At 39.5% G+C, this 23,970-nt stretch overlaps 1 protein-coding gene across 2 annotated transcripts; it reads left to right on the forward strand.

The window, feature by feature from the left end:
* The first annotated feature begins 3,221 nt into the window (after positions 1–3,221).
* Fam221a (family with sequence similarity 221 member A) lies at positions 3,222–23,391 on the forward strand. Of its 2 annotated transcripts, none has more exons than XM_090332300.1 (7): positions 3,222–3,364; positions 7,893–8,066; positions 11,518–11,708; positions 12,563–12,769; positions 14,116–14,202; positions 16,644–16,723; positions 23,233–23,391. In XM_090332300.1, the coding sequence occupies exons 1-7, from the start codon at positions 3,300–3,302 to the stop codon at positions 23,299–23,301; spliced, it is 873 nt and encodes a 290-aa protein (XP_090188426.1). In that variant the 5' UTR covers positions 3,222–3,299; the 3' UTR covers positions 23,302–23,391. The 2 variants fall into 2 exon arrangements, with proteins under 2 accessions (XP_090188426.1, XP_090188427.1); XM_090332301.1 differs by lacking the exon at positions 3,222–3,364 and adding an exon at positions 7,330–7,473.
* Positions 23,392–23,970: the final 579 nt, after the last annotated feature.

The raw sequence follows: 23,970 nt of genomic DNA on the forward strand, positions 1-23,970 counted from the left end.
GAGTGAAAAAGCTCAATGACAATGCTCAGGCCCTGAGTTCAAGAACCAGGACCAATACACACACACAAAATGTCATGAGCAACTTTTTCAAATGTTGAAAAAAATGACTTGTGGCTGAGAATGTTATTGAGTGAGTGATAGGGATCTTGCCTACTGATCTGGGTTCCATCCCCAGTACTACAAATACCAAAACCAAAACCTAGCCAAACTCGAGTACATAGTTTCTACTTGCTTCCCCTGGAATCTGTTCTTTCTTTGAAGAACATGCTGTTTTCTTGTCACTTAAACTGGTCACAGCACAGACTACTAATGCCTTGGTAGGATTGAAGGATGAGGACTGAGTCAGACTAAACACTCATTCTTAGCACTGAACTACACATCTGTTCTCCATTATTAGTGTTTTCAACACCAATGTTGAAAAACAAGGTGATTATGAAGCTGGCCTCAAAGTAGCCTCAAACAGGGCTTTCACAAATGTTCTTATATCTCCACAACAGAATTAACTGAAAAGTGATGTACAAAGCCATTTTCTTTTTTTTCCAAAAGAAAAAAATAGTGTTTTATTAACTACCACATTAGTACAATATACTTTAAACATACAATAAGGTAGCCTCTGAAATAGGTGAACTGCTGCAGTTATAGGTATACAAGACCAGCAATGTAATTTTATTTTGAACACTTTTAATCAAAAATATAAATAGTAATTAAAAATATATACAGTGTAATAAAAACATATCCTTCTCAATTAGATGTACTGGACATATATAAGATTTCTTTTTTTTTGCCAGTTGTAGGGCTTGAACTCAGGGCCTGAGCATTGTCCTTGGACTTTTCTCAAGGCTAGAGCTCTACCACTTGAGCCACAGCACCACTTTCAGCTTTTTTTCTATGTATGTGGTACCAAGGAATCGAACCTGAGTCTTCGTACATGCTAGGCAAGCACTCTACACTAGGCCAAACTCCTGGTCTGGATACATATAAATATTATGGAACAAGCAATAAAAGAAAAATGATTGATATTTAAATGCAGACTGACTACCTAGACAAAAAAAGCCTTAAAAATATCATAAAACCTTGGCCAAGAGTGTGGCTTAGTGGTAGAGTGCTTGCCTAGTATGCAGGAAGCTCTAGGTTTGATTCCTGGGTACCACATACAAACAAAAAGTCAGAAGTGATGCTGTAGCTCAAGTGCTAGAGCACTAGTCTTCAGAGAGCCCAAGGACAGTGCCCAGACTCTGAATTCAAGCTCCAGGGCTGGCATATATATATGTATATATACATACATACATATGTATATACACAATAAATCCTTTAGTTGTCTATGACTAATATTCTTCTGTTTGGAGTATCATCACTGTGGAAGTGATTTTGTTTTGTGTCACATAACAACACTGGTAATTTACATGATGTCTTTTAAGGCTCTGGCAGACATGGGTTATGGAAACAAGATTGAACAAAAATTACTGCTAAGATGCAATACACCCCATTTTTGGTCCTCCACTGTTCAAGAAAAGGGATAATTCCATTCTTACAACCCAAATGTTGCAACCTATACATCTGAAACTTTATTAAACATTATATTTCCCAGCTTCACTATTGCAACTTTATTTTGGCAAATTAAATATTAAATATGGTTTTTCAACAGGAGTTAAGAGGTGACTATTCCTAGAGTTTCATGTTAAAATGTAGTTTTCAAAAGCTTACAAGAGTAATGCCTAAATTATTGTACATAGTTAACCTAATTAAAATAATTAGCTTCAAAATGACAAACTGATAAGCTAAGTAAAGACTACACTGTAACATTTGCTTGGAAACTTGATTTGTCAATGACTACACTGTAACATTTGCTTGGAAACTTGATTTGTCAATTGTGCATAATAAAAATTCCAGTCATCAAGAACATTACAATTTTTATCATAATGTGATTTCTTTCACCCATCTACTTTTTATCTTACAATAGATAATACCAACATGTTTTTATTTTTACATTAAAACACACAGGATTGATGCATTTGGTTAGGCTACCATTTGCATTGTTAAATTTGATTTTTCTCTCTATATAACTTGGTAAAATTTCATTTCTTCTAAATTCCAAAAATACCTACGAAACCCATGCAATTTTACCACTTTAGTGTAAAATGGAATATCATACAGAGTAAGGCAGTTCACTGTCATGTATAACCAAATGATTGTCAATCCAAAAATTTTTACACATCAATAAAAATATAGCTAACAAGTTAGGAACAATATTCTCCTCATTGTTGTATAAAAATAACCACAACAAATAAGTATTTGTGTAGTATTTACTCCATTGCCTCATTTCGCAAAACTGTAACAACTTGCAAAGGTTTTTCAGTGTTGGTCAGGATATCTTGATTGTAGATGACAAGAAGTATTAAAAGTTCCTACCCCTGAAACGGAACCTTGTTGAATATTTGCAAAGCTAAGTGTTGTTCCTTCCTCTAGTAGTCAGAAGTATCATCTCTTCCAACTTCCACAGTTGCCAGCACTGTAAAATGAATAGCTTTTTTATTCTGGTGTGTTTTAATATGTTCGGCAATAATGTGTTTATGTGTCTCGTAAAACATTTTGAACATTGTGGGCAAATTTCTTCTCACCTGCCTGGGTTCTTTGGTGCCTCTGCAATTCACCCCGTTGAGTAAATCTTTTACCACAGAACATCCAGTTACATCTGAAAGGGCATTCTCCAGAATGCCACTGCAGATGTGCTCTCAGATAGACTTCATCGCATCCTGGGACGCGATTTACGTGTGCTTACATCCCCAAGAAGCCTTTTTCCTTTCTGATGTTGTTAGTCCTCTTCTTCATCTGCCGCGTGCACTCTTAAGTGTGTCAGATCACTGGTAGGCAATGTGGAAACACAACAGGAGCTGTCCAGTGCCGGGTTCCTGGGCCCTGATCCTTTCGTCTGCAGGTCTGCCTGCATTCTCTCGGGGTGTAGTTGTCTGCCAGTAGAATCCTGTATGGAAACTGTCTGTAGGTTTGGCAGCTGACCAGTACTCAGACTAACTGGAGTCGAAGACACGAATCTGACTATATTATGGCATGGATCGTCCTGCAGGGAGCGGTGAACCGTGAGGGTCACCTGACGCGGGGCGTGCCCGCCCCCTAGGGCTTTCCGCCTGGCCAATAGGGAGGAAGGAGGTCCCTCCCACTGCGCGGGACGTTGTCTCCAGGGAGGGCGTGGCGTGCCCGGAGTGGGCGTGTCCGCGGGGGTGGGGCGTTGTCTCCGCCCCGGGCGGGTTGCGGGTGCCCGGCTCCTCTCACCTCCGCGCTATATGGAGTGGCTGAGGCTGCCTCCCGGCGGCGCGGCAGCGGTGGATGAGTACCTGGAGTACCGCAGGTGAGGCCGCGGCTGCGGGCGGCTCCTGGCCTCCGGGGAGGCGAGCCAGCCCTCGCTGGGAAGGAGTTGGGGGGCCCAGGCAAGGACCCGGCAAGCGAGCCGTGGGGCTCTGGGAATCGGCTCCTAGGCTGGGAGGCCTGAAACAATTTCGAGTTTCGTTGTTTTGTAATATGCACGCTCAGTCCTATTTAGCAGTGAGTCTTTCCCCAGACTACTTAAGACGTAAGAGGTCTCCCCTTCTGAGGGAAGATTTATGCCAGAGTCCAATTGCCCGCCCTTCCTTTTCCTTCCTTCCTTCCTTCCTTCCTTCCTTCCTTCCTTCCTTCCTTCCTTCCTTCCTTCCTTCCTTCCTTCCTTCCCTCCCCTTCCCTCCCTCCTCTCCTTCCCTTCCCTTTCCTTCTTTCTCTGTCTCTTTCCGCCCCCCGCCCCCTTCTTCTCCTCCTTTTGTGCTGGCCTTGGGGCTGGAAATCAGGCCAGGCTGTTGTCTCTTAACTTTTTTTTTTTAACCCCACTCTGGTTCTTACCATTTGAGCCACAGCTCCACTTCCAGCGTTTTGGTGGTTAGCTGGAGCTGAGTCTCACAGACTCTCCAGTGTGAGTTGGAGTCAAACTGCCCTGTGCCAGAATAACAAAAATACATGTAGGAACTGACATGCATGTTGGAACTGGCACACATGCTATTGTGCCCAGAATTGGGGATCCCTAAAGACCACCAACGAGCTAAATCTGATGTAAGCACATGAGAGCCCTTTATTGCAAGCTGGAACTTGGTTCTCTGCCCACTGGGTTGCCCGGGGACGCTAAGAGGCCCTGAGCTCAGTTTTACAACAGCTTTTATAATGCTAGGTAAACAAGTATAGGGGAATTCAAGCTTAACATATACATACCTGGTTGACATTTAGGTTTTGAACATAACATAGTTGGTGCATTCTGACTGTCTCACAATTCAAGTTTCAAAATCAAACTATATTTCAAAATCAAACTGGGAAAGCTTCCTTCTTGGTGGGTTAGTCAAGGGGCAGATGCCTTCTTGTGACTTTTCCAGGAAGGCGCAGGCCATCTGGAGGTTAAGATGGCCACTTGGTTCTAAGATGGTGTCACTTTGGCTCTACAATGCCAGAAATGACGCACAGAATAACATGCATGTGAAAGATGACACACCTGTCATGTGACTCATATCATGAGGGACACACCTGACTTGCCCAAGTTTCTCCATCAACCCAGCATTACCCTAAAACCCATGTCATGTACTCTGTGCACAGGTCATATGTGTAATTTCTCAAATAAGACACACATCACATGCGACATGGATGTCATGTTAGTTATAGAACACTTCCTTTTAAAGGAAATTATCACAAAGTAAGAGAAAAAAAGATTGTCAGTATTTTATGTGGCATTTGAGAAAGGCTGGGAAAAGCAGACTTGTATGCCTAGAAAGGTGATGGATACAGAGGGCCCAAAGATGAATCTCCATCAGAACAAACTTTTTTTTCCCTTAATTTAGTCTTGCCGAAGAGCTTTAGAGGCTATTGGGAGAAGTGTAAACTCTTGTTATGTAAATATAGGAAGCTTGGACCAACGACAGAGGCAGCACCTGGAAGCTTATTAGAAAAGCAGGACCACAGGCCCTTTTAATCTGACTTTTCATTTAAACTTTATCCTCACAGGGTTCTGGAAATCCAATTTGGAACTACATTAGTTTAGAACTTAAATATTAATGATCTCTTTCTCAGAAGATCTGCATTTATCTTAAGATCTGACTAGTACTTGTTGGTCTCCTTCCTTCCTTCCTTCCTTCCTTCCTTCCTTCCTTCCTTCCTTCCTTCCTTCCTTCCTTTCTTCTCTCCTGCATTTCTGCCTGCCTGCCAGCCTTCCTGCCTGCCTGCCTTCCTTTTCTTTCTTCCTTCCCTCCTTTTTCTTTCCCTCCCTCTCTCCTTTTCTTTTCTTTCCTTTCCTCCCTCTTGATGATACTGATGTCTGAACTCAGGACTTCATGCTCACAAGCTTTCTGTGCTTGTTTCTGAGGTCATGCTTTACTAGTTGAGCTGTGTTCCAGCACAGCTCTTTGATGGTTACTTTGGAGGTGGACTGCTTTTCCCTGGCTGGTATTGAACTGAACTGGTACAGATCTTAGTCTCCTGAGTAGCTAGAATTACAAGTGTGAGCCATTACTGTTAAGCAATAAAGTGAAACAGTCCAAATTCAGAATTAAATCATCCTCCTTTCCCCCCCCTCCAGTTCTGGGGCTTTTCTGTAAATGTGGTACAGGGGAATCAAACCCAGGTCTTTGTGCATTCTAGGCAAGCACTCTGCAAGTAGGCCAAACTCCTGTCCCCGCTTTTCTTAACTAGTAGTGTATTTAGACTAAGGAAGAAAGCTGTGCTGATTTTGTAGATTCTGAAATATATATGTATATATATATTTTAAATCTAACTTAAGTAGCTGGCTTCAAAGCTTGGAAAAATATGTGTTGCACAGAAATATGTCATAGTTTACATGCCACACTCTTTTTATTAAAATTGATTTTATTAACATTGATTTTTTTACATCATATTTCAAATGCCATGTTTAACAAGGAGGTTTCAAGAAGGGAATCTCTATTACATACCACACTTTTAATGATGACTAAAGGGAGAGAATTTTCAGGGAGAAATTTCTTCCATTTTGAACTTTCTAGTTCTTCTTTTCCATCAAGATGGACTCTTCCTATTTTTTTCCCCATAGCAATAGTTGAGGCTTTAATTTTTCAGTAAAATTTTGGGTTCTAAAATTAGTAAGGCACTTGATAACTCAGTACACAGATGTAAGGTTGAACATGTTTATAAAACCCCACATTAGTTTAAGCTCCTGGTTAGAGTTTGGGGTCAGTTATGTTGATTTCTACATTGTACCTTTAAAAATTATGTATAATTTTGTTGTTATTATTAAGTTGTTGTATAGAGGGGTTACCATTTTATAAGTCAGCTAATGGGTACATTTCTTTTTCTGGACAATGTCAACCCTTTCTTTGTTTTTGCTTTGTTTTCCCCTCCCATTATTGTAGCTTTTTTTTAGGAAAGATATTGCTAGTTTTAAAGGATAATTTCTTTTCAGCCCAATCTATCCTGCAATTTAGCAATAGATTCCAGAACTCGTTATTCTGTCTCAGCATCATGAGTGCTGAGCTTTACAAACGTGTGCCACCATGTCTGACCTTTTTGTTTTTGTGGGTACCTGAGTTTGAAATCAAAGCCTTGCACTCACTTGGCTTGCTTGCTCACCTCCAGCCCAATACTTTTTGCTTATTTTTGTCTCATGGGCTTTTTTGCCTAGGCTAGCTTCCAACATCCATCTTCTGTGTCTCAGCTTCATAAATAGCTAGGATTATAGTCATGAGCCATCCATGCTTGGTTAGACTTTGGCTTTTAATAAAAATGAATATGTTGCTTCTGAATCACAGGAGAAACTGAGGTTAATATGGTCTTTGATAATTAATAATCCTTAATCAGTAAAGCCAGATATTTTAAAATTATGAACTTTTAATTTATAATGCTCTCTTATGTGGGAAGAGTAGGAGAGAAAATATTTCTCTCCTCAATTATCTTGAGGATTGTGATTTGATCATGGCAGAGTCACCAGTGATAAAATTTTAGTAAAAGGTTAGTAAAACAAAAGCTTACAAATTTAAGTTTTATGTGGACTAGAGCCTCTGAAACTAAAGATCTAGAGAAATAGTACTCTCATGCTGAGATATGATGAAGAGTAGACAGTCCTGGAGAAATATGATTGAAAGACAAATACGATCTAATGGCAACCACCGGGGAATGTAGGCCTGTTAGTTCAGATTCTTCTCTGTGTCTCTGTCTATCAGATAATCTTGTTCCTTTCCTCCAGGTAAAAGGAAGACACCTCTGGAATGAAGACTGTTTGGCTTCCTTTAGGGAAGAAGAATGTGGGGAGGGTGAGAGTGGCCTGGCTGCCTTTGCCTGCCAAATTTGGGTCACAGGTCCCGGATTCCATCAGAAGCACAATTTCTATTGTCACTATGTGTAATTTTGTTATTAACATATGTGGAAGTTCAAAGTTCAAGCAGCCATTCTTTTGGATGTACAAAGATGGTTTAGAGTTTAGTAAGTATTTATTTATTTTGATAGCACCAGGACTTGAAATTAGGGCCGTTTGCTTCCTTGGCTTGCTTGTTCCTGCCTGATGCTGTGTCATTTATTTGATCCACACCTCCAGACTGACTTTTTGCAGGTGGTTAACTACAGATAGAGTAGCTTGCATATTTTTTCCCTGAGCTGGCCTTGAAGAGCAACCCTACAGGTTTTAGCCTCTAAGAACCTAGGATTATAAGAATTTTGATCCCTTGGCATCCTGCCTTTTTCTCCGTGCCTCACCCCTGGGAGTACTGGGATTTGAACTCAGGGTTTCACGTTTGTTAGACAGGTGCTCTACTGTTTAAGCCATGTGTCTAGTCCTAGCATTTTCAGCATTCCTAACCTGAAAAATATTGATGTCTTAAGACAAAGTATTTTTTTTCTTATAGAATTGTTGGTGAGGATGATGGAGGGAAGCTATTTACTCCAGAAGAATATGAAGAATACAAAAGAAAAGTTATACCAATGCGACTGCAGAACAGATTGTTTGTGAGCTGGCAATCACCAACAGGATTAGATTGTATACTGATTGGCCCAGAGACACGATGCTTTTGTACACATAGGTAAGATGCTTTATTGCTGTCTTCTGCTCAAATAAAATTGATGGCAAACATACCCTCCTTCTTTAAACAATATTTATGATTAAGAAACATTTAGGCTGGGTGCTGGTGGCTCATGCCTGTAATCCTAGCTACTCAGGATGTCTGGGACTGCAGTTTGACATCATCCTGGGCAGGAATGTCTGCAAGGCTTTTATATACAATTAAGCACCAAGAAAGCCAGAAGTAGAGCTGTGGCTCAAAGCAGTAGAGCACTAGTCTTGAGCACAAAAGCTCAGGGACAGAGTCCAGGACCAGAATTCAAACCCTAGTACCAGCACAAAAAGAAAAGCATTTAAAATCAGGCATTTATATAATACGATAGAAAATCTAAATGTTTTAAAAGCTATTATGAACAAATATCTGGTTAGAACTCACACATAGACTATTTTATCTTAAACAGAACTCCTCTTAGCACTGGCAAAAAAGAATTTGGTACTCCCGTGGCTTTACCAGGGGTCTTTCAGTTTGGCTGGGAAGCAAAGTCTATCTGGTTTACTACTGACCAAGATACAGGGTGGATAGTCATAGGGCAGAGCCACTTTAATTACTTTATTAACTAATTTATTAATTATTGTGCTGATAATAGGGCTTGAATGTGGAGCCTGGCTACTGTCCTGTACCTTTTGTAATCATAACCTTTTTTTTTTTTGCCAGTCCTGGGCTTGAGTTCAGCGCCTGAGCACTGTTCTTGGACTTTCTCAAAACTAGAGCTCTAACACTTGAGCCTCAGCTCCACTTCCAGCTTTTTTCTATGTATGTGGTACTGAGGAATCGAACTCGGGTCTTCATGCATGTTAGGCAAGCTCTTTACCACTAGGCCAAACTCCCGGCCCTGTCCTTTACCTTTTATGTTCAAGGCTGGTGATGCACAGCTCCAGTTTTGTGAGACAAGAGTCTCACAAATTTTCCTGGTTTTTAACTTTGATTCTCAGATATCAGCCTCGTTGAGCAGGCATGAGGCACTGGTCCCCAACCAGAACCACTTGGTTACTTGAGTTGATTTACATCTACAGATGGATTTCTCCTGAAGTATACTAATCACCTTTCATATCTTGAGTCACTTCTGTGTTAATACCTTTCTTTTTTCCTTTCATTCCCTTCCCCCTCCCTGTCTGTCTGACTATCTATCTATCTATCTATCTATCTATCTATCTATCTATCTATTATCATTAGTGGGGTTTGAACTCTGGGCCTGGACAATGTCTCAGCTCTTTTGCTCAAGGATCGCTCTCCACCACCTTGAGCCAGAGCTCCATTTTTTACTTTTTTTCAGACAAGGTCTTACTCTGTAGCCCAGGCTAACCAAGAATTTGTGTTCCTTCTGCTGGGGTTATAACCAGGTACAACTATTCCTGACCTGACACTTCTTTAAACTAAAAATATAAGGACACTGTTTTTGCTTTTGTTTTTAAATTACCAGTGGTCACATTCTGAGAAGCTCATATAGGAGAAAGACATGAGGCTCCAGTGATGGTGCATTTTGTCTGTACCTGAGGTTCACATCTTTCTCTGGGTATTTTACTTGTGTCTCCCAGTTATAAAGAGCAGAAAAAAAATCACTCAACCTAGGAAATGTTTTCAGGTAACAATGCTCAAGTTTTATTCTAAGGAAACCATTGAAGGAGAACCACCCTGTTCTCACAGCAATTTCTGGGCTCTTCCATAAGAGACTCTTTGTGTAGTTGCTATTGACAGAGCTGTAGTTTGCCAGAATATATTAGGCCGTTGCTAAGATGAGTAATGTTTATATAGGTCGACAATAAACTTATATAGCAAGCTCAACTAAAAAGACTTGAGGAATGAAGAATGAAGGACATATTGATATCCATCAGACCTAATGTCACTTGAGCCACAGCACCATTTCCAGCCTTTTCTATATATGTGATACCAAGAAATTGAACCCAAGTCTTTGTGCATTCTAGGCAAGCACTCTACCACTAGGCCAAACTCTCAGCACCTCTTATAAAATTTTAATACCAGTTTCTTACCTATGTATATTTTGTAAAACTTGGAATTGACTTTCAAAAACCTAACCGGGAGTTTGTCCTAGTGGTAGAGTACTTGCCTAGCATGCACGAAGATCTGGGTTCAATTCCTTGGTACCACATACATACAAAAAAGCCGGAAGTGGTGCTGAGGCTCAAGTGGTAGAGCTCTAGCCTTGAGAAAGCCCAAGGACAGTGCTCAGGCCCTGAGCTCAAGCCCAGGACTGGCAAAAAATCCCCAAAACCAAAAACCAAAAACCAACCTAAACCAGGTTCTGGTGGCTCACACTTATTATGTATAATTGTATGTGTGTGTGTGTGTGTGTGTGTGTGTGTGTGTGTGTGTATGTGCACACGTGTGTGTTGGTACTAGGACTTGAACTCAGACTGGGCACTGTCCCTGAGCTTTTTTTGTTTTGCTCAAGGCTAGCATACTACTTTTTTTTTTAAACTTTTTAAAATTGTAATTAATAGAGGGGTTAGTTACATTCGCCAGATAGAAGGAGCATTACTTCACACACATTGATACCCCTTCTCATGTTTTTTGTCTCCATTTCCCTCCCCCTCCTCCCCTCACCTTGTTTCCCTTCCTCTTTCTTGTTTCAAATAAACAAATAAATGTATATATAATATACCAGATTACAAGGAAAGATACTGTAACAATATGAGCCACAGCTCTACTTCTGGCTTTTTGGTGTGGTTAATTGTTGATAAGAGTTTCTTCAACTTTTCTGCCCAGGCTGGCTTCAAATCTCCACCCTCAGATCTTAGTCTCTTGAGTAAGTAGGATTATAAATGTGAGGCCCTGGAGTCTGGACCTCCCCTCTTTCCTTTGTGTTGGTCCTAGGGGTTGAAGTAAAAGCTTGGTTCTTTCCCTTAGCTTTATCTGCTGAAAGCTGATGCTCTGCTGCTTGAGCCATAGTTTTACTTCTGGCTTTTTAATTTTTGTTGTTTAGAGATAAGTGTTTCATGATCTTTTCTGCTCCACTGGCTTCAAACTGCAAGCCTCAGACTATAGCCTGTTGAGTAGCTAGGATTCCAGAAATGAGCCACCAGCAAGAGACTAAACAAAACATGGCATATGGGGAAATTTCTTTTCATTTTATAAGTAATTCTATTTTTTTTTTTGGTGAGTCGTGGGCTTGAACTCAGGGCCTGTGCCCTTGGGCTTTCTCAAGGCTGGAGCTCTACCACTTGAGCCATAGTACCATTTCTAGCTTTTTTCTATGTATGTGGTAGCGAGGAATCATACCCAGGTCCTCGTTCATGCTGTGCAACCACTAGGCCAAACTTCTGCCCCTTTATATGTAATTCTTACCAAAAGAACAAAAACAAAAAATAACAAGAATCATTGCCATTTAACAGAATAGAAACAAGTTTGGACAAATCCACATTTTGTTTGTATTTCTTTCTTTTTTTCATTTTAGGTATAAACAACATAAAACTGACTTTGAAGTGATTCCACAGCAGCGCCCCATTCTTCTGCCCTGCAGAGTGACTGGCTGTGCATGCAGGGCTTATTTCTATGTCCCCTTGAATGGGGCGCAGCCCATTCGCTGCAGGTGCAAACACTTTGCTGATCAGCACAGTGTTGTGCCTGGCTTTGGGTGCAATGCATGTAAGTTATGTTTTATACCTAGATACAGAGTGTTCCAATTCCTTTATTGAATGCTTAATATGTTTTGTTATCAGCTTATTGATCTATAGAGTCAGTATTCAATGGCAATGTAAATTCAATGGATACTCTTTTTCCTATGCTTGATAATTATAAGTTCGATGTCATATAAATTTCAATAATTGAAATGATAGTAATTGATTTTTTTTTGCCAATCTGGGGCTTGAACTCAGGCCTGGGCACTGTCCCTGAGCCTTAGTGTTTAAGACTAGCATGCTACCACTTGAGCCATAACTCCATTTCTGGATTTTTGTGGTTAATTGGAGATAAGAGTCTGACAGACTTTCCTGCTCAGGCTCGCTTTAATGGTTAACTGGAAATAAGAGTCTCAAGGACATTTCTGCCTAGGCTAGCTTCGAACTATGGTCCTCAGATCTCAGCTTTCAGAGTAGCTAGGATCACTGGTTCCTGACTGGAATATGGCTTTTATGAAATGCTCATTTGCAGCAAGGTTTCTATATTTCCTTTATCTGAACTGTCTATATCATACATATCTGATTTTAACTCAGTTTTTGAGGAGAAGGACATTTCTTGGCACTTCAGTGTTTAAATTTATTTTAGTTCCACTTGTTTTTTTTTATTTTTATTCTTTGACTTACACTCTCCTGCCACCTGTGCAGGAGAGGGCCCTCCTTTTCAGAAGTACATGCAGTAGCTAGGAGAGAGATCTGGGCTGCAGGTACCAGATCAGAACTAGGGAACCACGATTCAACTAGTTTGGCTGAGCTAAATGGCTTAGGGTGAATAGCTTAGTACCTATACTTACTACATTGATGTTCCTGTACATTTTGATTCAGGTACCAAGTGTTCAGGGTTCCATAGCTGCTTCACTTGTGGGTGTGGTCAGCCTGCATATACCCATGACACGGTGGTGGAAACCATGCAAGAAAGATTGGCTCAGGGAAAACCAGTGGGACAGGACATTCCTTATGCGGCCATGGGAGGATTAACTGGTTTCAGCTCACTGATAGACGGCTACATGCGTTTGGATGCCAGTGGTATTGGTAAGTGATGATGTATGAAATGTGAGCTTGTCAATTTATTTGCATGTGTGTGTGTGTGTGTGTGTGTGTGTGTGTGTGTGTGTGTGTGTAATGTATCCACTGAGGTTTGAACTCAGGGGCCTCATACGCTTGCTTAGCTTGCTTCTTCACTACTGTAATTCTACCATTTGAGCCATGCCTCCAGTCTGGAAATTTGCTGGTTAATTAGACATTGAGTTTTCTTTGAACACTGATCTTCTGGATCTCAAGCTGAGGCATGAGCTGAGGCATCCAGCTTGAGATAGGATCTTATTGTGTAATCTAGGCTAGCCTAACTTTCAATTAATTCTCCTGTCTCTGCCTCTGAAGTGTTGTACCCATTATACTGTATAGTTACCATGTACTCACAATAGCAGGGCCTTATATTTAACACTTGTTAGCTATCACATTGTTCAGAAACTATTTCTTCATTTGATTTTTTTTTTTGCCAGTCCTGGCTTAAACTCAGGGCATGAGCACTGTCCTTGGGCTTTTTCAAGGCTAGAATTCTGCCACTTGAGCCACAGCACCACTTCCGGCTTTTCTTTTTTATGTATGTGGTATGGAGGAATGGAACCCGGGTTTTTGTGCATGCTAAGCAAGCACTCTACCACTAAGCCAAACTCCTGGCTTTCACTTGATTTTTATTTGAAGCTGGGGGACAAGTTGCTCACCTACTCAATCTTACCTACTCAAGAGGCTGAGATCTGAGGATACTAGTTAGCCAGGGCAGAGAAGTCAATGACACTCTTATCTACAGTTAGCAAAAAGCCAGAAGTGGAGCTATGGCTCAAATGGCAGACCATTAGCTTTAAGCAAGAAAGCTCCGGGACAGTGCCCAGGCCCTGCCCTGAGTTTAAGCCCCAGAACAAAACAAAAATGAACAAAAGACAACTGACCCTCTTTGCCATGCTGGGAATTGAATGTAGGGCTTTGTACATGCTAGGTAAGCTCTTTTGCCATTGAGCTGTGTCCCCAGCCCTGGAGTTGTCCTCCTTCCTTCTACCACCCACAACACACTATTAGAATTCATTTATTCTCCATGAAAATCAGTGACCACATGCTGGAACAGGCAAAGAGGACAGAATCCATGATGCTACATTCACCAGCCCTTAGTTTTAAAGTGACACCTTCCCATATATTCCAGTCTGGCATTGAACTCATGATTCTACTTCCACTTTTCCTATGTGAGGGATTATAAGGTATACACTACTGTAACTGGGTAAAAATTTCTTTTTCATACAAAGGATTGGGCTAATGATCCTGCTTTATTTAAATTGTCTGCATCTTTATACATAGAGCTAATTTTCCTATTCATTTGTTCCTAGGTACACCCTCAGCTGAATTTTTAAACTCTCCAGTTATGGCTATGGACCACCCCTTTCTAAAAGCATTCCAAGAAACACTAACAAATGGTAAAGAAGTGAGAATGAGAAATAGGTTTGGATGTAGTAAGAACATAGAACTTTGATTTATTTTTAGGCTTCTCTCTTTTTTTTCTATTACTACACTCTGACTTCAAGTTACTGTCATTTGACTTTCTTTTACATTGGCACTGCTAAAAGGTAAATAATTTCATTTCGTTTTGAGGAAAAGCTAATGTTGAAAACTTGGGAGGATTCTGGTAATTCTGTAATACCAAGTTTTAAATCCTTCCTTGACTCATGTTGCTCTAGTATTTGAACAGGGGGCCTTTTTGTGGACTAATTGCCTAGATCCTTTGGATTATCTCAATGATGTATAATCTGATGTTATCATAAGTTGGAATGTTCTATGGTCTATAAATTAAAAGCAAATAAAATTCATTGTAAGCAGTCATATTCAACATTTTCTCTATTGAAAGGAGATGAAAGTTAAAAGTTTTTCCCCTTTATTAGTGCCGGGATTCAACATAGGGCCTCATGGTTACTAGCCAAGTTCTCTTTTGCTGAGCTACATTTCTAGCCCTGAAATTGGAAATTATATGACTTATTAGGTAGTTAATATAACTTGTTTATTTTTATTATTATTTTTGTGCTGGTCCTGAGGCTTGAACTTAGGATCTGGATGCTGTTCGTGAGCTTTTTTGCTCAAGGTTAGCATTCTACCACTTGAGCCAAAGCTCCATTTCCAGGATTTTTGTGTTTAATTAGAGATGGATCTTATTTATTTATTTGTCAGTTGTGGGGCCTGAACTCATGGCCTGGGCATTGTCCCTGAGCCTTTTTTTTATTTTTTGCTCAAGGCTAGTACTCTATCACTTTGAGCCACAGTGCCATTTCCAGTTTTCTGAAGGTTAATTTCTAGAGCTCTACCACTTGAGCCTCAGCGACACTTCTGGGTTTTTTCTGTGTATATGGTACTGAGGAATTGAGTGCATGCTAGGCAAGCACTCAACCACTAGGCCAAACTCTTGGCCCCCATATACTTAAATTCTTTAAAAAAGATATTAAGGCTTTGATAGGGAAGGGGGGGAAAACCAAGACGGGTGTGGGGTGTGGGGGGGGGGAGGGAAATGGGTACCAAGACATGTGAAAGGGTATCAATGTATGTGAATTAATGCACCTTCTATCTGGCAAATATCATGTAACCCTTTTACTAATTACAATAAAAAAAATTAAAAAAAAGTAAAAGTATAAAAAAAAATGTTTCATCCTAAAGAAACAAAAGCCATATGAGTGATTGTTGTCCTTAATGTACTATGTTATCTCTTATCTCTTTTGCTATCCCTTGGTTATATCATATTGTTACAATATTTCACCTTGTTATCTGATATATTTTATATGTGCTTAATTGGTTATTTGAAATTGGATAGGGAAGGGGGGAAATCAAAAAGAGCGGGGGGAGGAGGGAGGGAAATGGAGACCATGTCATGAGAAAGGGTATCAATGTTTGTGAAGTAATATACCTTGTATATGGTGAATATAATGTAACCCTTCTATTAATTATAATAAAAAATAAATTTAAAAAGAGAAACTTCCAAAAAAAAGATATTAAGGCTGTGTATAATGATGATAAAATGCAGACTGAAGTAAAAGCTGAAATCCTCTCTCCTCAATTGTAGCAACTTCCAAGATAGATGTAATTAGTTCATTAAATTTTAGGTTTTGTTTAGTGTAATAACAGCTGTGACGTAGGACAGATGCATTCATTCAATACTGAATATGTTCCTCACTTAGTACCAAAGAATGTCATACCAATATTGTATTTTCTTTTCTTTTCTTCTTCTTCTTCTTCTTTTTTTTTTTTTTGTGGGTCATGGGGCTTGAACTCATCTGGGCGCTGTCTCTGAGCTCTTCAGCTCAAGGCTACCACCCTACCCCTAGCCTGGGCATTGTCCCTGTGCTTGCTCAAGGCTTACCACTCTACCCTTGAGCCACAGTCCCACTTTCCATTTTCTAGAGGTTATTTGGAGATAAGAGTCTTAGGTCCTTTTGTGCTTGGGCTGGCTTTAAACCTTGATCCTCAGATCTCAGCCTCCTGAGTAGCTGGGATTACAGGTGTGAGCCACTGCACCTGGCTTGAATTTTCTTTTTGTGTGTGCCAGTACTGGGACTTGAACTCAAGGCTAGCACTCTACCACTTTGAAGCCTGCAGTTTCACTTACTGTTTTCTGGTGGTTAATTGGAGATGAAAATTTCCCAGACACTCCTGTTCAGGCTGGCTTTGAACCATCATCCTCATAGTTGAGCCTCCTGAGTAGCTAAGATTACAGGTGTGAGCCCCAAGAGCCTGACATTTGAGGCCATTTGTGGTTAGAATAAAACATTTTAACCTGGCAGGGGAGTCTTTTTTTCTTTCTTTGTGTTTGTGTATTTAAATTTTTGGGTAATGTTAATGATATAAATGTATGAATTGGATTTTTTTCCCATGTTAGTAGGGAGTAGTCAGATTTGTTCTTCAAGGAGACCTGGAGAGGATGATATGGCTTTCTTTGAAAGACGATTCCAGGAAAGGGTGAGTACCTGGGAAATTTACTTTCATTAAGCATTTATCTGAAACACAAACACTGTAGCAATATTATATTTGAATGTAGAACATCACTAAAAGGGTTTATTTATAGTGGTAGGACTTAAGGCTTACTTTGGAAAATTTAGACAAATAACAAGAGTAATGAAAATATGTAATAATACTGGTTAACTAATTAAAATAATAAACACTGTATATACAAATTAGTAATAAGCATCAACTATAAGCATCTTTGTAGTACCTTTTATTTTAAAATATGTAACTGTCAGCTGGGAGAGGGATGGAGAGAAGCTGGTTAATGAGTACAGGGGTAGTAGGTTGGATAAGAGGAATAACTACTTATGTTTTATAGCACATACATGTAACTATTGCTGACAATAATGAATTTAATAATATCTAGTAGGATTTTCAGTGTTCCTAACACAAAGTAATGATAAATGTTTGAGAAGATGGACATACCAATTTCACTGACATAATCATTACATATTATATTACATATGTGGAATATCAGTTTCCCATTGATTTATATATGCATTATATTTATATACCTATATTTATTTTTAATGGATGTGTAATTATATATGAACATGTAACTATATTATACACACATGCATGCATATATGTGAAATAATATATAAAAATAAGTGCCAAATTTACCCAACCATCCAGAAACAAGGGCATAGTAAATCCACTAGCACAACAATGTTCATTGCAGCACTATTCACCATAGCAAAGATATGGAACCAACCTAGATGTCCCTCAGTTGATGAATGGATCAACAAGTTGTGGTATTTGTACACAATGGAATTCTATGCTGCTGTCAGAAAGAACGACATTGCCCCATTTGTTAGGAAATGGAAAGACTTAGAAAAAATCATATTAAGTGAAGTAAGCCAGACTCAAAGGAACTTAGGCTCAATGGTTTCCCTCATTTATCATAATCAGTAGAAACCTTGGGCTCTACTAGCAGAGATCTGCAATAGAGCAAAATCTTGATACAAAAGGCCATATAGTATGAAGCTAATTGAAAGGACCTCCAGGATATTGAAACAAAAGCCATATAACGAATGATTGTTGTCCTTAATGTACTATGTTATCTCTCATCTCCTTTGCTGTCCCTTGGGTATCTCATATTGTTACAGTATCTCACTTTGTTATCTGATATATTGAATTTATTTGTATTTGGTTATTTGAAATTTGATAGGGAAGGGGGGAAAACCAAGAGGGGTGGGGGGTGTGGGGGGGAGGGTAATGGGTACCAAGACATGTGAAAGGGTATCAATGTATGTGAATTAATGCACCTTCTATCTGGTGAATATAATGTAACCCTTTTATTAATTACAAGAAAAAATATTAAAAAAAGAAGTGCCAATTAAAAAATACATATATCCTAAAATCCACAGAAGATTGTCAACTGAAGGTAGAATATATTTTGAATTATTAATGTGTATTATTTATGTTTAGAGGCTTTTTTGATATTATAATAAAAATTATTTAGCAGCTTTTAAGAAAGAGGTCACAGCAGAATATAGCATAACAATTTCTCAGGCTCATCACCTAGGCTTCACCTGTTCACAGTGTTCAGTAATGTCAGGTCACAAATTCTGCACCAAATCTAAACACTTGGGGTTAAGCATAGGATATAGTCCTCTTGTATTTTCCCATATAACTAGTATACTGCCTTAAGTATTAACTTTTTTTTCAGTAAATATATAGATATTTAAAAGTTAAAAAATGAACACATTTGATATTTTGCTTTCATAGATGTCAATTCCTTATATTTTTAAACTTAAAGCTTTGATATGTGTTAATTATAATGTTTCATAGTAATGATCACATATTTATTTATTTTGCTTTTTTTGTTAGATGAAATAATATTGACACACAAGTAGAGGAATCGATATTTTAGTCATTTGGCCAAAAGTGCTTTCTTTAGAGTTATTTAAGTATTTATATTTTTTTGTTTTTGTTAGTCATAGAATTTGAACTCAAGGCCTGGACACTGTCCTTGAGCTTTTTTGCTCAAGGTTAGGGCTATTCCACTTTGAGCTACAGATCCACATTTTTTTTTTAAGGTAGCCAATTGGAGGTAAGAATCTTATGGACTTTCCTGTCCTGGCTGGTTTGAACTGCAATCCTCAGATCTCAGCCTCCAGAAATTACAGGTGAAAGCCACCAAGCATCTTGCTTTAGGGTTATTTTATAATTATGGGTATTGCTGTCTCAACAACTAACAAACTCTTCAAGAGCCATAACCTATCTTCACTTTTTGTTGTATTTGCTATGACTTCTTAGACAAATGTTCATTAAGATGTAGGAAACGACATTAAATTTACCATTTATGAGCAGAGGAAAACAGTGGAAGAGGCTGAGTGGTGGTGGCTCACACCTGCAAATCTGGCTTTTCAGAAGGTTGAATTCTGAGGATCGAATTCGAAGCCAGGGTAGAAACTGTGGGGTTCTTAACTCCAATTAACTACCAAAAAGCTGAAAGTGGAGCCATGGTTCAAGTGGTAGACTGCTGGCCTTGAGACAAAAGCTCAGGGCCCAGAGTTCAAGGCCCAGGACATACACACACATATACGCGCACACACACACACACACACACACACAGAACAGAACAGACTAGTTCAGCTTCCCTGATGAGCTTTGAGGCAAGGGGGCAGTTCTAAACACGTCGAAGGCTGAAGCAGGCAGAAGAATGTTGTGCAATGATAGAAACTTCCTGTATCTGTGCTGTTGTCATTTACCATATGCGGCTCTAAGATTAACATTTAAAATTTATTCTTTCTAGCTGTGATTCAAGGGCTCCATAGCCACAGGTGGTTAGTAGCTTCCTTTGGGGACAGATACAAAACTTTTTCATTTTTGCAGAGAGTTCTTTTGGAAGATTCTGACCTAAAATTGCCTTTGTTTGTGTAAATACTATAATTTGGGTGGGCTTTTAAACCACAGAAATAATTTCTTACCTAGCTTTAGGGGCTAGGAAGTCTTATCAAGGTAACTGCAGATGAGATGTCTGATGAGGGCTTGCTCTGGCCCATGGATGATGCCTTTTTGTTTGTGTTTCCCCATTGTGGAGTAGGCAGGGAAGCTCTCTGAGAGGATACTGCTCACATTCATGAGGGCTCATTCCACATAGCCCAGTTACCATCTAAAGCCCCAGCCTCCTACTGTCATCCCATTGGAGATGAAGTATCAGCAAATTAACTTGGGAGCTCTAGAAAAGGGAAAGACATAGTAGGAGGACCTCTGAGAGGGAGTTGTTATGGTTGGAGTGAAAAGTAAAGGAATTTTTTTTTGCCAGTCCTGGGCTTGAGCTCAGGGCCTGAGCGCTGTCCTTGGACTTTCTCAAGGCTAGAGCTCTACCACTTGAGCCTCAGCACCACTTCCACTTTTTTCTATGTATGTGGTACCGAGGAATTGAACCCAGGTCTTTGTGCCTACTGGGCAAACACTCTACCACTAGGCCAAATTCCTGGCCCCATTAAAGGCATTTTTACATACTGGTTTTGGTGTTTCTGGGTTTTGGAACTTCTGTCCTCTCCTCCAGGCACCCGAGCAATGTTGACTATTGGAACCATGCAGTGGTATTTGGTTGTGGGAAGATAATGAGAAGAGTTGTTTTTTTTTATGAATGGTTTCAAGGATATATCTGACCTGTTGGTTTACTTATAAGTAAACCTGGAATTTATAGTTTTATGGGATATCGTTTATAACTCCAGACTGTGTAATTTATGGACTTATGAGACAGCTTATAAACTCTGCAGTCTGTGTGAGTAATGAAGTATAAAAATGGAGAACCATTTCCTTCAAGCTGACATATTCTGTGACTTTTATTTTTGTACTTGTCCTTTACCTCAAAATCATAGGAGAGGAGATGATTTGGACTGTATCTAATGGCCTGGTCCTTTTCAGGAGCAAAGCTATGTGGTTATGTGGTTTTTGTTTCTATGCTTTTTGCTAATCATTGCTAACTTTTGGTGTGGGAAAGAATCTGATTAGTTAGCTTTGACAAGGGAAGTCTTTGTGGCATAATTTACAAGCTACTTTGAGATGATTTTGGAAAGCTACCTTTTCTCTTTTGAGACAGGTGTATGTGTGTGTGTGTGTGTGTGTGTGTCTGTGTGCACATGTTTGTGTGCACATGCATTCACATGTGCATTCACACATGGTCTTGGGGCTTGAAACCTGGGGCTTGGGCTTCTTTTGCTCAACGGCAGTGCAGTGTGATACCACCTGAGTCATAGCTCCACTACCAGTTTTCTAGTGGTTCATTGGAGTTTCACAGACTTTGTTGCCTCAGCTGGTGTCTCCTTCCCAGGCTGGCTTTGGACTATAATCCTCAGATCCCAGCCTCTTGAGTAGCTAGGATTGGTAGCCTGAGCCACCAATACCTGGTTCAAAGTTACTACTTTTTGTCAGGTCAGATTATTTTCTTCAACTATGAGGATGTTTGGTCTCTTTTCTCTAAGAAAGGATACTTACTAAGAAAGAAAGTATCAGAACATTGCCAGAGGCAAGGTATTTTGTTCATGCCAGAATTTTTTTTTAAAGGAAGGGAAGGGAGTGGAGAAAAAGGAAGAGAAGGGAACACCTTGTCCTTAGAATTCTAGATGGTTACATGGATGTATTTGCTAGTTCCTATTATTTTTTTTGATGGGTCCTGGGACTTAACTCTGGGCCTGGGCGCTGTCTGTGAGCTTTTCAGCACAAGGCTACCACCTTACCCCTTGAGCCACAGCACCACTTTCGGTTTTCTGGTGCTTAATTTGGAGATAAGAGTCTTCTGTACTTTTCGTGCTCAGATCTCAGCCACCCTGAGTATCCTGGTTCTTGTATCTATTTCTGGAAACAGGATCTTATTATGTAATCCAGGCTGGGTTTGAACTCATAGTCTTCCTACCTCATCTTCTTGAGTGCTGGGATTGCATGTATACATCACTGCCAAGTTTTGTGAAGTACTACTTAATGAGCAAATGCTGCCTTTGTTTATATTTGTTGTTTAGCTGCTTTGCATTTGTTCTAAATCTAATATTTTGCCTTAAATGAGGGAGAAAATGGGACCGGCATTTGTTGATCCTAGGCCCTTCATAAAGTGATATGTATAATCTTATTTATACTTTCAGAACAATCCTGAGAGGTAGCTATTACTGTGGTTTTTTTAAAAAAAATAAATGAGGATGTGTAAAAAGTGCTTCATAAATGGACGAGTAACAAACACCTTTTTTTGGATGACTATGGGGCTTGAACTAAGGGCCTGGATACTGTCCCTGAGCTCTTTTGCTCAACAGTAGCACTCTACCACTTTGAGTCACAGCACCACTTCCAGTTTCATAGTAGTTCATTGGAGATAAGAGTCTTACACACTTTCCTGCCTGGGCTGGCTTTGAATTGTGTGACTCTCAATCCTATCTTTTACTTAGCATAGGATTTTCTGTGGAAGTCCTTCAGATGACATGTGGACTGATACAGTGTGTGAGAGATGTGAGTGAATGGTTTGAATGAAGTTGCCAGCCAAGTCTTAAGATGAGAGCTAGAGATGGGACAAGACAGAGGTTTAACTTAGTTTGATTTTATTACTGCAAGTTTATCACTTGCAATTGGATAAAAGGGTATAAACTGTACTAGGTCCTGCCTTGTCCCTTTCCTCACATCTCCTCTCCTCTCCTCTTCTATTCCTCAGTTCTTCTCTACTCCTTCCCATTTCCTCCCTTCCCATCTTCCCCTCTCTTCCCTCTCCTCTTTCTGCTCCTTTAAAAAACAAAACAGAAGTTTTCTGCTTAGAGATGGGTGTTATACCACTTGACCCTCTCCCTCAGAAAGCAAGAAGACAGTTGACATGTCTTTCATTTTCAGTCTCCTAGTTTTTCGAGGTCAAGGCAGTGGTGTTGCCCCTCTGAACAGATATGTGTGAGTGGTGGAGAATAAGAAGCAGGTGGGCTTTGAGGTCTCTGGGTTGTTCAATCCCTTGGGAAAGGTTTATATGCATCTACAAAGTTAGAGGGCTACAATTAGGATGTATACAAGTCTTGTTTATTTAATTATTGGAGAACAAGACCTTTATAAAGAAAACTGTGGCAATATGAAAACCAGAATTAGAGGAAAGCATCTTTAAAGCAGCTTGTATTCCAGAGAATATCCAATTACATTAAATGTGTTCTGTAACTGTAGGGAATGTGTGTAAGCTGAATGAATGCCTAGCCTTTGAACATTTAGACATTTAAAATTGTTTTTCAGTGAGAGTTCAAATTATGGTATTTTCTCTAAAGCAATATTCATTTACGTATTTCTTTCATTAAAATGCTTCTGTAGAGTCAAACCATTAAAATTCAACTGTGTCCCTTTAATGATAAAGTTTTTTGGCTTTAGCATTCAGCAGCTTAATAACTCTTTGGTGTGGTTATGTTAAATAAGGCATGAATTCAAACAAGGTATGTGGAAGCTTTTTCCTTTAGAATGCTTTACAAGTTATGTCAAATGTTTTAAATTTACAGATAAAAATGGAAAAGGCTGCTAAGAAGAAAGGAAAAGCTCCATTGCCACCAACTAAAAAACTTCCATGAAGCCTGTTGGAAAAATTTAAACCACTGTCCAGACATATCTTTTTCAGGTTTATTCAAATGGAATAATAAAATTTATTTTCTCTCAAATTAGTTTGCTTGTCTTACTGTGTGAAATATATTTTGTTCAATGTTTTCTTCATTTCTTGAAATAAGATAATTTTTTTTATCAAATTCATGGTTTACTACTTTACATGTACATTTTTGTTTTTTTTTGGTGAACTCAGGACCTGGGTGCTCTTATTGAGTTTTTTTTTTTTTTCTGAAGGCTAGCACTGTATCACTTTAGCCATAGTTCTACTTCTGGCTTTTTGGGTGGTTAATTAGGGATAAGAGTCTCAGAGACATTTCTGCTCAGGCTGGCTTTGAATCATGATCCTCAGAACTCAGCCTTATAAGTAGCTAGGATTACAGGTATAAGCCACAGGTGCACGACCTTTACATGTAATTAATTTTTTTTTTGCCAGTCCTGGGCTTTAGCTCAGGGCCTGAGCACTGTCTTTGGACTTTCTCAAGGCTAGAGCTCTACCACTTGAGCCTCAGCACCACTTCTGGCTTAGTTTTCTATGTATGTGGTACCGAGGAATCAAACCAGGTCTTCGTGCCTAGCACTCTACCACTAAGCCAAACTCCCAGCTCCAAAAGGCCTTAACTTTCCTTTTTTTTTTTTTT

This window comes from Megascapheus bottae, chromosome 5 (genome assembly GCF_031878675.1).
Source record: "Megascapheus bottae isolate mThoBot1 chromosome 5, mThoBot2.hap1, whole genome shotgun sequence".
NCBI lineage: Eukaryota > Metazoa > Chordata > Mammalia > Rodentia > Geomyidae > Megascapheus > Megascapheus bottae.